Source organism: Chenopodium album, chromosome 10, assembly GCF_948465745.1.
Source record: "Chenopodium album chromosome 10, dcCheAlbu1.1, whole genome shotgun sequence".
In the NCBI taxonomy this organism is placed as follows: Eukaryota; Viridiplantae; Streptophyta; class Magnoliopsida; order Caryophyllales; family Amaranthaceae; genus Chenopodium; species Chenopodium album.
The window spans coordinates 3,397,022-3,411,070 of record NC_137843.1 but is presented as its reverse complement, the minus strand read 5'-3'; the positions used below and the strand labels follow the sequence as shown (position 1 = coordinate 3,411,070).

The following is a 14,049-nucleotide window of genomic DNA, read 5'->3' as shown; positions in this document are numbered from 1 at the left end:
GATGTTCCATTGCCAACACCACCATGAATTGACATAACTTCTCCATATTACCTAGGTCCTCATGACAGACCTGGGGATTTCATCACTCCGACCCGACTTCGTGGAGAAAATTATGATGAATGGGCCGCTGATGTTCAAACTGCATTGGAAGCACACCGTAAATTCGTTTTCCTAGATGGGACAATTACAACTCCATCCTCTCCATGTACTCAAACGGATTGGAATACAATTCATGCTATGTTGATTTCGTGGCTCATGAATACTACTGATCCCGAGGTAAAAAGTACTTTATCCAAGTACAATGATGCGAAGATACTCTCAAGATGTGTTTTGCCACCGTCAATATACCAAAAATTCAACAGTTGAAGGCCTCAATAGAGAAGTGTGAGCAATCGAATGATATGTCCGTGGCCTCCTATTTTGGTAAATTGACTGCCTTGTGGGAGGAATTGAACAATCATGAGCAAATAATTACTTGTTCCTGTTGTGCGAATTGTACAGCCAGTGTAGAACATGAGAAACGGCGTGAGAACACTCGACTTCATGAGTTCTTGATGGGCCTATATACTAACCACTATGCTCAGACCCGCACCAACATATTATCGCAGGATCCTCTGCCGTTCCTTGACAGAGCATATCAGTTGGCTTCACAGGATGAGTGAGTTCGGTCTGCTAAACACGTTCCCGATGAGCAGCCTCCTGATGCTGTCTGGTTTGCCCTTCGTACCAGTGCAGGGAAGCCAAAGTCTGTAGCCACGGAAGACAAACCTGATAAGTCAGGTCTACATTGTACTTATTGCAAGAAAAATGGTCACCTGGTCTCTGGTTGCTTTGAATTAAAGGGCTACCTGGAGTGGTGGCCGAATCCCTCTAAACGCGGCAAATCACAACAGTCAGGTACCAAAGGGAGAACTCAAGCTCGGGCTAATGCAACAGTGATAGGGTCTTCTAATGCAGGCAACATGGACTCTTCGAGTGTTCCCTCTCAAACTTTTATAGCCGAACAATGGAAGGCGATCGTTGGTTTTCTTGGTTATACCAAAATTCCCAATGATCGCTTGAATGGTGAGTTTGACAACGATTTGTGGATTGTTGATACAGGTGCATATAGGCATGTCACAAGTAATGACAAATTGTTATTTGATACTCGAATCATCTCTCATTGTCCGGTAGGACTTCCAAATGGTAAAACTGTAAACGCCACAAAGGAAGGCTCGGTTCGATTATCATAAAAAATTGTTCTAAACCATGTGCTATTTGTCCCTGATTTGTGTTGCAATTTAATTTTGGTATCTCAATTGATCGATGATACAAATTACATTGTCCAATTTAACTCTAATATGTGTGCTATACAGGACCAGTCGAGGGAGCTGATTGGAACGAGTGTTAGGCGAGATGGACTGTTTTATTTAGATGGACAAGCTTTTGTGCAACATATGGTTGTCTCTGAATCTTCGGCATTGTTAGAGTTATGGCACAATTTCATGGGTCATCCGTCGGAATAAGTTGTAAAACTTCTCCCTTGTAGGGGTAGTTTAAATAAAGCATTTGAAGTCTGTTTTCGTGCTAAACACCCTAGATCTAGTTTTCCTTTAAGTGATAATAAAGCCTCTAGAATATTTAAAAAAATTCACTGTGATTTATGGGGTTCTTATAGACATGCATCGTCTTGTGGTGCTCGATATTTTTTTTACTATAGTTGATGATTTCTCTCGTGCTGTTTGGATTTATTTGCTGGTTGATAAAATGGAGGTTTTCCGTATGTTTATGTCTTTTGTGGCAATGGTGGATAGACAGTTTTCTCAAACAATTAAAATAGTTCAAAGTGACAACGACACCGAATTTAATTGTTTGCGCGATTTCTTTAATGCAACTAGCATTTTATTTCAAACTTCTTGTGTTGGAACCCCGCAACAAAATTGTCGAGTTGAGAGGAAACACAAACATATTTTAAATGTAGGTAGAGCTATGAGATTTCAAGCTAATTTGCCTATATATTTTTGGGGCGAAAGTGTCCTTTCTGCCGCACATTTAATAAACAGAACTCCTTCCTCTCTATTGCACAATAAATCTCCCTGTGAAATTTTATTTGGCACAAACCCATTTTACACTACCATTCGTACGTTTGGGTGTCTTTGTTTTGCTCACGATAAAAAAGCTAAGGGTGATAAATTTGCAAGTCGGAGTCGTAAATGTGTTTTAGTTGGCTATCCGTCTGGGAAGAAAGGTTGGAGACTATTTGATCTTGATTCAAAAGAATTTTTTGTGTCCCGAGATGTTAAATTCTTTGAAGATGTGTTTCCGTTTCTTGATCCAATTTCATCAAATATTATTCCGGAAAAAATTGTTCCAATGCGTATGGAAGTGCCGTATGATTTTGATGATGTGCCTGTGGGATTTCAATATCATGAGCTTGGTCAAGGCTATATGCCACAAGGCTGAGAGCACCAGGCCGAGGTTCCATCCACCCCAGTGCAGTCATCACCCGCTGGCAGTCCGCTGGCTGAGAGCACCGTACCTACTGCTCAAGCCGCTGGAAACCAGCGGGTGCTGGCCTAGGCGAGAGCAGTGGTGCTGCTGACAGCAGCCACGGACAGGGGGGGCAGCAGGTTTCATCCCCTACGGCAGCAACTGCAAGTCACCCGCACAACAATGCAGCCTCCGATCAATCTTCCACGCAACAAATGGGTAAAGGCATGCGTGAAAAATTTCCAAGTGTGCTTTTGCGGGATTGTGTGACACACACTATCATAGCAAACAGTCCATCTTTATCTCCATCGTCTAACACTCCGTCTCCTAGGCATCCTTCAGGTACTCCTTATCCTATAGCGCATTATATTAATTGTGACAGTTTTTCTCCACATTACCGAAATTTTATTGCAGCTATTACTTCCAGCAAAGAGGCAAGATATTTCAAGGAGGCTATGAAGGATGCAGGTTGGAGATGATCAATACAAAATGAAATTCAGGCTCTAGAAAAAAATGGGACATTGGAAGCCAATGGGTGTATAAAATAAAATACAATTTCGATGGCAGTATCGAACCATTAAAATCCAGATTAGTTGTTTTTGGGAATCATCAAAAAGAGGGTATTAACTACTCCGAAACTTTTGCACCTGTTGCTAAGATGGTCACTGTTCGAGCTTTTCTTGTTATTGCAGCTTCTAAAAATTGGGAGCTACATCAAATGGACGTTCACAATGCCTTCCTCCATGGTGATCTTTCAGAAGAAGTGTACATGAAACTTCCCCCGGGTTTCGAATCATCTCATCCGAATAAGGTATGTCGCCTTCGAAAATCTTTGTATGGTCTAAAATAGGCTCCTCGTTGTTGGTTTGCCAAACTAACGTCATCTTTGAAGGCGTACGGTTTTAAACAATCGTACTCTGACTATTCTTTCTTCACTTACACAAAGGGTGTTGTACAAATTAATGTACTTGTATATGTGGATGATCTCATTATTTCTGGCAATAATTTCGCTGCTTTAAGGGCTTTCAAAGCATATCTTAGTGATTGTTTTTATATGAAAGATCTTGGTACTCTGAAGTATTTTTTGGGCATTGAGGTGGCTCGTAGTTCTTCGGGCTTGTTCTTATGTCAGAGAAAATATACTCTTGACATCATTTCAGAAGCAGGATTATTAGGATCAAAGCCAGCTGGCTTTCCTATGGAGCAGAATCACAAGCTTGGCTTGGCTAGTGGTTCACTTCTTTCTGATTCGGAACCGTATCGCAGACTTGTTGGTAGGTTGATATATCTCGCAGTCACTAGACCGGATTTAGCCTATTCAGTTCATATTTTGTCTCACTTCATGCATGCACCAAGAACTGAACATTGGGTTGGTATTTTACTACGATCAGACAGTGAATTAACCTTGCAGGGTTGGTACGATTCATATTGGGCCGCGTGTCCCTTGACACGTAGATCTTTGACAGGGTGGCTTGTTTTTCTTGGTAAGTCACCTATTTCTTGGAAAACCAAAAAGCTAGAGACTGTCTCTACAAGTTCTTCAGAAGCGGAATATCGTTCTATGGCCGCTATTACATGTGAGTTGAAGTGGTTAAAAAGGCTTCTTTTGAGCTTGGAAGTGTAACATCCTAAGGCTATCAAGTTATTTTGTGATAGTCAATCCGCTTTGCACATTGCAAAGAATCCGGTTTTTCATGAACGGACGAAGCATATTGAAGTCGATTGTCACTTTGTCCGAGATGCTATTTCAAAAGGTTTAATTGATCCATCCTATGTTCCTACCCATGAGCAATTGGCCGATATCTTTACCAAAGCTCTCGGCAAATCTCAATTTGATCTATTGCTTGGCAAGTTGGGCATCTTCACTCCACCTGCTCCAACTTGAGGGGGGGTGTTAGGAATATTAGGAAATATTATCATATTTTTGTGATTATTATCATATATATTAGTTTCCTAGTTTATAGGCTCAAGATTATCTTGAATATCTTTTTGATATACTTAGGGAACTATGTACTCTATATATTCTGATTAATTGAATCAATGAGGGTAAGCTTTAAGCCCTACTTTGACAATATTCAACTCAAATATAGTCACTAAAATCAGTATATACATAGTATAAAAATGCAATTAGTGTCTAAGAACATGTGAGAAATCACTATCAAAGTTTAAGTACAAAAATCTTCAAACAAAGTCGAAAAAATAGATCATCCAACTAGTATTTTTCACGTTCATCCAACACATCCATGGATCCACCTGGGAAGCACTTTGTACACTTGTATATTAATTTGACACATTCAAATTATTCCAATGTTAACTTCACTAATTTCACACATTCATGTAACTATACCAAACATTTTATTTGGTTTATACATGACAATACATGTCCATATTCATAAATTTCATATGTGCTCCCTTAGTCAGTAACTTCAACTTCTTAGTTCATAGTTCTCGTCTCACCAAATGAGGAAGTTAGTTTGCTACTTATCATGCACCCTTCTTTAGAAAAAAAAAAAAAAATAAAAAAAAAAAATAAAATAAAATAAAAAATCAACATACATGCATTGCATTGGTAAAATTGTTAATTTCTCCAACTTTAAGACCCAATACTAACCTTTATTTCGAGAATATATATAGTACATGAGCACCCATATATTAAACATTGTAGTAAAAATATAATATTGAAATTTAAATACAATAGTACTAAATTCCCAAATTACCCATGGTCCACCCTTTATAAATGAAGTCACCCTCTACCATCCTTTATCCACACGCACTTCCTCCTCTTCGGTTTCCTTTCACTCAAACCTTGTAAGAAAACACCCAAATAAACCAAGTGAGAAATTCATAGAATCGAATTTGTCAAGCAAAGCTAAAATTGCAACAAACTTATTTAGCATATACACAATTAAAAACCAAAAAAAAAAACCATGCAAGGTGAAGATAATCCGGTCGGTTTAATCCCTCAACTCTACTCTAATATATACAATCAAATGGTTCCGCAACAAGGTAATCCCTCTGTTCTAAATTAGTCGCATCACTTTATTTATTTATTCACTATAAGTAAATTAAAGTTCCATGTTTTTGGGTTTACGTGGCATTATATTTATTTGATGTATATAATTAACGAGATCATTTTTTTTATAAACTTGTAGGAGATCCTCCAAAACGACGTCGGAGGAGAAAGAACAAGGGTGATGGGAGCAGTTTGGCTGCCAAGAAGAGGAAGCTTAGTGAAGAGCAAGTGAATATGTTGGAGATGAGCTTTGGTTGTGAGCACAAACTCGAGTCCGAACGAAAGGATCGGCTTGCTTCGGAGCTGAATTTGGATCCAAGGCAAGTTGCGGTTTGGTTTCAAAATCGAAGGGCTCGATGGAAGAACAAGAAGCTCGAGCATGAATACTCCAAGTTGAAAAATGAACATGAGAAGACCATTGTAGAGAAGTGTCGTCTTGAAACTGAGGTATATATAGTATAGTTGTATAGATATCTAAATTTTAAGCTTAAAATACCTTCAATTCTATGATTTTTGTAAAATCACTTGAGCTGCACGGATTAGAGTATAACATCAAAGATGAATATTAAATATGTTAAATGAATAAATTTTATAAGTAAGATTTAACGATTCCTATATCATACAATAAACAAGTTTTAATTATCTTATTATTCTTATTTTGGATTTATTTGCAAATTACTTATAAAAAAATTCATTACCATTTTCAAACATATTTTTCCATTTATGTGGATTTTTTTTTTTTGTTTACTCATGTCTCAATCACTTCTTTTTTTGAAAGAAATAGATAAGAACAGTTGACATTTTGACATATAGGAAGACCTATCATTACAAGAAAGTGACCAAAATTCAAAACAAGATGTAAGATTTGTAGGGCAAAAAATATAATGAAAAAGATCGATTCTATTGTTAAAAAAAAAAAAATTATAATCAAATATTTGGTAATAAGAAAGGGGATTAGACTGCCATTGCCACCCAAATGTACAACAAAAAACATAGAGTTCATAAAGTCCGTACAAAAAACTTGAAAATGTTTTTAAGGTTGGGTACTACTAGACACATTCATCAACTGTTGGAGCATATGAGCTTGCTTTTGGCTATACATGTGACATCTTCCACGTGTACCCACTTCAAACCATGAAATACCATATTATATGACTATAATATACCATAAAATATATAGTGACGAAACATCTAGGCAAATGAAATACCATATAATATAAGGATCAGAGTACTATGTATATGTATATAGTACTACCAATCACTAATCTTATAAAGACATATTTGTACTACTCTATGTTAACAAACTCCCTCTATGTTTTAACTTTTTTGTGCTATATCATTTATCCCTTTTCTAAATTTAGCCCTCATATAAATTGTTTAGATAAGTCATGTGGTACATACATGAAAATCGATGGGTTACTTGATCGACATCCTTAAAAGTTTTAACATATATATTGTGATAATATGGAAATGTTTTTACGTTTTTGATTGATTTTGTTTGTACGTGTTTATCAGCTGCGTGACTCATGTGCAAAACTACCTTTTATGTGTAGGTGTTAAGCCTTAAAGAGCAATTAAGTAATGCGCAGAAGGAAATGCAAAAACTAGTATATAGGTCATCAACTTCATCATCGGCTATATCAAGCAATAGTCCTAGCTCTTCTTTAACAATGGATCAACATCCTAATGTGGTAGACCCTCAACTTCTTGAGGAACAATTTGGAATAGGAGGATGTTTCGACAGCATGTTTTACGTCCCAGATACTAACTATGGCGCTAGCATGGATTGGGCTGCTGGTCTCTATATGTGAATTGAGTTTAATTAAGTAGAATAATTAGGGAGGAGTTGGATATATATAAATTAATTATCTATAAATTGTAAATTATATTTATTATTATATTCACTAATCTAATTGTAATATTTTGCTTTTTAGGGCATGTTATGTTCAAACTATGTAATTTGGGAGTTTATCTTAATATATTAAGTGTTTCTCTCAATCTATGTTTCGTTTTACTTTTCTGATTTGCTAGTAGAAATAAATTAAAGTTTACAATGGTATAGATTACAAATTGATACAATATATATTACAATCTCCAAACTTTTACCACTTAAACTAAGTGAGGTCAATACATTAGTATCTGTTGGTCTTTGGTAGAGTAAAAAATTGTAAATAAATTTGTAAATAAATGATTAAAGGTGCAAAATGTCAAACTTAGTGATGAAATAAACAATGTCATGCATGACGACTTGTTAGGTCAACTTTCTAGACAATTTCGAAGTATGTAATTAGTAGTGCAAGCTCATTAGATTCGCCTATAATAAACATATTGTTACAGTAGACGACAATACAAATATTATTACGCCGTAGTAAAACTTTTGGATCCTACCCTAAGGAAATAAGGTAAAGGTATATGAGGGTAATATCTACTTCTTCAAATTACCCATTTGAGAACATAAATTCTCTCAAAGAAAGAAGCATGTATTGAGTAATTTTTAATATTTCGTATTTTTTTATTTATTTTTATAATTTCGAAATGGTTAACCATTTAGAGCAACTCCAATGGTTGTACCTAGGGACTTGCTTGCAATTTTAATAATTCCCTAGCTACTAGCTTGACCATTGGAGCTAGAAATCTCAATTAGCTTGGCTAAGCAAATTAGCTTTGCCAAGCTAATTTGCTTGGGAATTAAACTTGCCAAAATAAAATGCTCATTGCACCAATTAAGCTCTTTCCATGTATTTTCTATCCAACAATTACTATTAAGCTAATAGCTAGCCATTGGAGCAAAAATTAGCTAACATGATAATTAGCTTAAAAGCTTATGTGACATGACAAGCTAATTGTAAAATTAGCTTGTCATTACAATTAGCTTGTCATTGGAGTTGCTCTTAATGAAGCAATAATATTTGGTTAAAGTCTATTTATACCCTAAACGAAATAATTATGAGTAATATAAGCACAAGCTCATAACCCGAATATTCGGGCTTCCTTAAGATTCTTGGCCTGTTTTGTTTGAGTACAAGAAGGCATAGCTCTTAAAAGCTAAGTATACTATATCATTTTGATCTTTAGCCCATTTAAAAAGCCCAATTATAATTAATTAGTCTCACCCAGTGAATTGGGCTTCTGAAGCATTCGAAGCTCAGTAGTCCAAGATTTCAATCACTCCAACTTATTTTCCCCACTTATATAATTGGAAGGTCAATCCAACTCGATTAGAAGTATCAATTAGATGGGGAAGATACATACGTTGGTTCCTCTATCATCAATTCGTCATTTCCATCTTGTTACCCACAATAATTCGTCATTTCCATCTTGTTACCACAATGGGTACAAATTTTTCCACACTGGTAGAGTTGGCAAAAGTCGTGTAATGTTCGGATTTGATCTTGTGTTTATTTCATGTTGTTAATAAAACCTATAAAAAACTATGTAAAATGTAGGATAATTGCATAATTCAACCAATTTATCAAAATTGGTCATATTTAGGTTAGTTTTATGCTGACTTTATGTTTTCTCTCAACAATTTCGTGTTTATGTTGTGCCCGTTTCAATCGTATTGTCGTTTGTGTCGTGTCAAGATTGTTAGCTCTACACAATATTGGTACACAAATAAAAACATCATCGTCCAACTACCTAGTAATTACGTCCGCCAAATAGCCATTTTACTAGCTACTTTATCATACAAAGTACTACGTATGTCCCAAGATCAACCTTGTGAATGCTTATATAATAGAGTTCGTGTACAACATATAATAGATATTTATTACAGTAATTGTAAAGTTGTATTAGTTTAGACTTTCACACGTTTTGCTAAGTGCTTAGTACATTTATACTTATTAATTATTTTCCGTTATTTAAATAGGTGTTTTTGTAAGAAAATCAATGGAAAAAAAAAAAAACCAGTTCTTCAATTTGACTATATCCTACATGCTCTTCTAATAAGTTTTTTGTAATTTAGGGTCACAATCCTTCACGAATTTTACATGACCTGCCCCTTTATGCTAAGTGAAGGGTGTTGCTCTCTACCCGTCTCTTTCTATTTCTCAAGAAGGTAAATTAATAAAGCGATCCTCTAAAATAATCTGGCTTATTGTTATTATGTCCTTGCATTAGTATAATGGATTGCGTCTCTTTGGCCCTTATTATTATCCGTCCACGTGACTAATTTGACAAATTTCATATTTATGTGCCATATTTTACCAAAGGAGCAATACCAATTCCTTGGGATTACAACTTAACATGAATACCAATACCAACACCCCCACTCCCAAAGGACCTAGTTCTCGTGCTAAATCAGGTCGGAGTGTGTTGTTAGAGATTAAAATTCGATAGGGCCTAGGGCCTTCTCCTTACCTACCAAGAAAATTATATTCTTATGTATGATATAATAACTAAATTCTTTTAGCAAAATGTATTTTTAAGTATTAATTAACAATAGTTTTGAAAAGAGAAAATGTAATACTATACGACATGATTCATTATTGAATAAACTCACTGTGATGACATTTGAGTTCATGACGATCTTCACTGAAAATATCATAGGGGTTAGATATTTATGTCGTGTTGCTCAAAATTAATCATAATGACTTATAGTCCTGGCCCGGTGGAAGATCCCCCATTCTCATACAAATTTAGTAGCTCATAAACATTTGTAATAAAAATTAGATTAATAGATAAATTAATAAATAGATACGCATGCATATTCTTAAGTCTTAACAAGTTCCGTTATTCCGTAATATTTTTCTCAAGTTTGATTTGCACTCTTTACTAGCTTTCGCATAGAATATATAAAGCGTCCATTTTCCTGAATTATTAATAATTATTATTTTGTCGTCTAGCTTTTCACTCATTTTAGTTTTTATAATATAAGTTGTTAATCCGCAATTTCTTACTCTAATTTTCTATGTTTTATCAGTGTTATGACTAGCTAATTAAGATAAACACAGACCAAGCTACTGCTTGTAATTTAGTGATAATGAAATAGGCAACACATAAGCTTTGAACAGGCAAAGATAGATGTAGAAAATATCCGATTATATATTCATTAAAAAATTATCAATAAAGCTCTATAAAATTAGCTAAGTATAAGATTAACGAAATCATTTTCAGGTTGACTTTTGTAGTTCATCTCCTTTTGTGACTCCAATTTTTTCTTAAAAAATAAAAAATTCGGTGATCATCAACAATGGGATTCTTAGAGTTGTTGATGGTGGCTCTAATGCCAGTGTTGAAGACGCTGCTGTTAACAGCAGTAGGGGTAGTTCTTGCCATGGATCGAATAAATCTGCTGGGTTCAACAGCAAGACATAATTTGAACAATGTAAGTACACATACATATATATAATAATACCAAGAAAAATATGCATATTCATGATATATTCCAACCTAGCTTGATACATATACACATATTTGAGCTTTTTTTTAATTTATTTATTCTGATGAACTCTATGTTGTTGATATAAAGATAAAAATACATAGTTGTGAATCGTCTTTATTCTGTATGAGTTGGGTTCATAACAGATTACATAGTGTTAACTAGTGTTTAGGTTCCTAATGTTTTCTTATTTTTCTTACCTTAAAAAAAAAAAAAAAAAAAAAAAAAAAAAGATTACTAAGTGTTACGACTTGCAATGTTATTGAGATTCATTCTCATATTAAAAATGCCCTGTGACCGTCCAATGATTTTAATTACAAACCAAACTTGTACGCATGTCCTAGGAATTGGCCAAAGTAAGCAAGTCTAATTCAACAGAATTTATACTTGGGAAATCCTCCTTTCAATTTGAAAAAATTAATTAGTATTGTATCAACCGATTAAAATTGTTAACATGAGACGGAGTACTAATTACATATTCAGATGGTGTTTATTATTACTGATGAAAATTAGTACTTGTATTATTTACCTTTCTCTATAACTAATGAAAGGAATTTTTCTATGACAACAGATGGTGTTTTATGTATTCAGCCCTTGTCTTATGGGCGCCTATCTTGCAAGAACAGTTACATTGGATGTTATGATGAACATGTGAGTAACCCAAGTTGGTATAGTAATGCAAAAAATCTATACATTCCATATGATGTCGCGTTTATTTAATTACACAGTCTAATTTAATTTTATGTACTTGTAATTGTAGGTGGTTCATGCCAATTAACATATTGATCACGTTTATAATCGGATCAGTACTTGGATGGATACTTGTTAAGATCACTAAAGCACCCCATGATTTGAAAGGCCTAGTTATCGGATGTTGTGCTGCTGGTATATTTTACGCGTTATCTCATAACACGAAAATAATAATGCTATATGTCTAATTCTTCATATTGAATTAAAATGTTATCAACATCTAAATTATTATGTTAATAATCAGTCAATTTAATTATAATCTTACATTCAGTTTGTTTATACAAAATTGAATAAACAGGGAACTTGGGGAACTTGCTTCTTATAGTCATCCCAGCAATATGCAATGAGCCAAATAACCCCTTTGGTGAATACTCAGTTTGCATGACTGATGGAGCAGCTTATGTTTCGGTTTCTATGGCGGTATTACTTCACCATACTTATCTTAGTGACACTTATTAAGGATGTTGAATGTAATGTACAACTTCTAACAAAAATGTGCATGATCTTGTAGGTAGGAGCCATCTATATATGGTCTTATGTGTATGTTATTATGAAAGTATCAGCTGAGAAGAGCACTCGCAGCGAGAGATTAGATACTCATCACTCTGTAGTGATCGTAAGGCCTTCTGTTGCAACTTCTGATAGCAAAGAACCATTACTAATCTCTAACTCTAAGGTAATTTGATCTATCATTGTATTTAAGGCTAAGACTACTTACTGATAATCCTTGTTATATGTAAATCAAGAAATTAATAATTAGCCTCGTGTTTGATTTTACAGGTTGGAGGAACTGTATCTATGTTGGAAAAGATCAAGACGGGTGCATTTGGTTTAGTCAGAAGAATCAGGGGTATCAACTTACAGCATCTATTCGCGCCTACAACTATTGGATCTGTAAGTTTCTAAACTCTGATTAATATTTTTGATCCTATATTCCTATATAGTGTATACTCTTGCATCTTATGGCTGGACTTGATCTGAATTAATTAAAGTATATGTCATTCATGATCCTAACCAAGTCTATTTGTAAATGACAAATTACATGAATGCTCTATTCTCGATGTCTCAATGTATCATTGAACAGGACTACGGATGATCTAGTAATCTTAGGCCATGTAACAATATCTCAGTCGATGACTAATGCATATATCTTGAACAAATTCAAACTTATGTTGATCTTAACATCAGTAGTATTCTTCCAACTAACAATAATATATTTGCACGTAGGTAATCGGATTTGTCGTTGGAGTAGTCCCTCTACTAAAGATGTTGCTGGTTGGTAACAGTGCTCCTCTTCGAATTATATTCAGTGCTTCTGAAATACTGGGGTATGAATTCTTGCTAATTAACTTTCTTCACATATATGTATGAAATGTATTCCCTAATTTTCTGTTTTTTTGTTTGGGGGGTCTTTAGAGGAGCAACCGTACCCTGTGTTACACTAATAGTTGGAGCGAACCTTGTAAAAGGTAATTATATGATTTATAGTAACATAATTGCTTGTTTAGCTCTTTAAAAATGGCTACGTGTAAAGTCATAATTCTGTGCTTGTTTCAGGATTAAGAAGATCAGGGATAAGTGCATCAGTAATCATAGGGATAATAGTGGTGCGTTACATTGCATTGCCTTTGATTGGCATCGTCGTTGTTAGAGGTGCTCACCACTTTGGTTGGGTAGGATCCAACCCGTTGTTTCAATTTGTTCTCATGCTTCAATTTGCTCTGCCACCAGCAATGTCTATAGGTATGTTTTTTGTAGCAACTTAATACATCCTAAGGCCTTATTCTCTTCAACATACTTAAAATTTACAAAAATCAGATGATGTGAAGAGGAGCTTAACAAATAACGTGTTTTTTGTGTAACGATGGTAGAAGAACTAACATGAGCGTGCCAAACAGGTACAATAAGCCAACTCTTTGAGTCGGGTGAAGGTGAATGCTCAGTTGTTATGCTATGGACGTATGCTATGTCGGCGTTAGCCCTTACTCTTTGGTCCACACTGTTTATGTGGCTGGTGTTATAGGTTATATATGTATCTCTTTGCATTGATGTATAAGTGAATTATTCACTCATATCACACAACATTGTGATATATATTGAGAAATTGTAATCAATGATCAAATTATGGAGGCTGTAAGTTTCTGCCAAGATGGCTGAAGAAATTGGTTATGTGTGCCATCAAATTACGGTACCCTACTATGTAATGGGCCTAAACATGATGTAAGCTGAAATTGCTAAACTAGAAATTGGATGAGTTCAAGTTTGTTATGGTAAATTGCTTAGAACATCCTTTTCTACATCTAAAAACTTTGGTTTCAAGTAGTACCTTCCGTTACCTAAATACTTGTAAAGGAATCTTGAAATCGTTTTTTCTTTTTTTTTTTTTTTTGACAACAGGGATCCTGAAGTCTAAATCTTCAACACAACAAAATATTGA

The 14,049-nt window shown here is 34.8% G+C and overlaps 4 protein-coding genes across 4 annotated transcripts; all 4 read left to right on the top strand.

Moving 5' to 3' along the window:
* Positions 1-323: 323 nt before the first annotated feature.
* LOC145562958 (uncharacterized) lies at positions 324-1,505 on the top strand. Its single transcript, XM_081623371.1, has 3 exons — positions 324-658; positions 731-1,193; positions 1,356-1,505. The coding sequence occupies exons 1-3, from the start codon at positions 324-326 to the stop codon at positions 1,503-1,505; spliced, it is 948 nt and encodes a 315-aa protein (XP_081479497.1).
* A 3,842-nt stretch (positions 1,506-5,347) lies between these two features.
* Positions 5,348-7,474, top strand: LOC145563154 (homeobox-leucine zipper protein ATHB-21-like). Its single transcript, XM_081623584.1, has 3 exons — positions 5,348-5,475; positions 5,622-5,929; positions 7,036-7,474. The coding sequence occupies exons 1-3, from the start codon at positions 5,397-5,399 to the stop codon at positions 7,291-7,293; spliced, it is 645 nt and encodes a 214-aa protein (XP_081479710.1). The 5' UTR covers positions 5,348-5,396; the 3' UTR covers positions 7,294-7,474.
* Positions 7,475-10,673: 3,199 nt separating this feature from the next.
* Positions 10,674-12,708, top strand: LOC145562956 (protein PIN-LIKES 1-like). Its single transcript, XM_081623370.1, has 7 exons — positions 10,674-10,808; positions 11,434-11,513; positions 11,623-11,747; positions 11,911-12,032; positions 12,124-12,288; positions 12,393-12,506; positions 12,697-12,708. Exons 1-7 carry the CDS (start codon positions 10,674-10,676, stop codon positions 12,706-12,708), a joined length of 753 nt encoding a protein of 250 aa, XP_081479496.1.
* A 137-nt stretch (positions 12,709-12,845) lies between these two features.
* LOC145563153 (protein PIN-LIKES 1-like) lies at positions 12,846-13,799 on the top strand. The gene is made up of 4 exons (XM_081623583.1): positions 12,846-12,940; positions 13,029-13,081; positions 13,170-13,355; positions 13,511-13,799. Exons 1-4 carry the CDS (start codon positions 12,879-12,881, stop codon positions 13,633-13,635), a joined length of 426 nt encoding a protein of 141 aa, XP_081479709.1. The 5' UTR covers positions 12,846-12,878; the 3' UTR covers positions 13,636-13,799.
* The last annotated feature ends 250 nt before the right edge of the window (positions 13,800-14,049 follow it).

Coding starts and splice junctions, on each gene's coding strand:
- LOC145563154 (XM_081623584.1), top strand. CDS start 5,397: ATGCAAGGTGAAGATAATCCGGTCGGTTTAATCCCTCAACTCTACTCT. Junction 5,476..5,621: donor TCAAATGGTTCCGCAACAAG/GTAATCCCTCTG, acceptor ATAAACTTGTAG/GAGATCCTCCAAAACGACGT. Junction 5,930..7,035: donor AGTGTCGTCTTGAAACTGAG/GTATATATAGTA, acceptor TTTTATGTGTAG/GTGTTAAGCCTTAAAGAGCA.
- LOC145562956 (XM_081623370.1), top strand. CDS start 10,674: ATGGGATTCTTAGAGTTGTTGATGGTGGCTCTAATGCCAGTGTTGAAG. Junction 10,809..11,433: donor CAAGACATAATTTGAACAAT/GTAAGTACACAT, acceptor CTATGACAACAG/ATGGTGTTTTATGTATTCAG. Junction 11,748..11,910: donor TATCGGATGTTGTGCTGCTG/GTATATTTTACG, acceptor TTGAATAAACAG/GGAACTTGGGGAACTTGCTT.
- LOC145562958 (XM_081623371.1), top strand. CDS start 324: ATGTGTTTTGCCACCGTCAATATACCAAAAATTCAACAGTTGAAGGCC. Junction 659..730: donor CAGTTGGCTTCACAGGATGA/GTGAGTTCGGTC, acceptor CCTTCGTACCAG/TGCAGGGAAGCCAAAGTCTG. Junction 1,194..1,355: donor GACTTCCAAATGGTAAAACT/GTAAACGCCACA, acceptor TGTGCTATACAG/GACCAGTCGAGGGAGCTGAT.
- LOC145563153 (XM_081623583.1), top strand. CDS start 12,879: ATGTTGCTGGTTGGTAACAGTGCTCCTCTTCGAATTATATTCAGTGCT. Junction 12,941..13,028: donor AGTGCTTCTGAAATACTGGG/GTATGAATTCTT, acceptor GGGGGTCTTTAG/AGGAGCAACCGTACCCTGTG. Junction 13,356..13,510: donor GCCACCAGCAATGTCTATAG/GTATGTTTTTTG, acceptor CGTGCCAAACAG/GTACAATAAGCCAACTCTTT.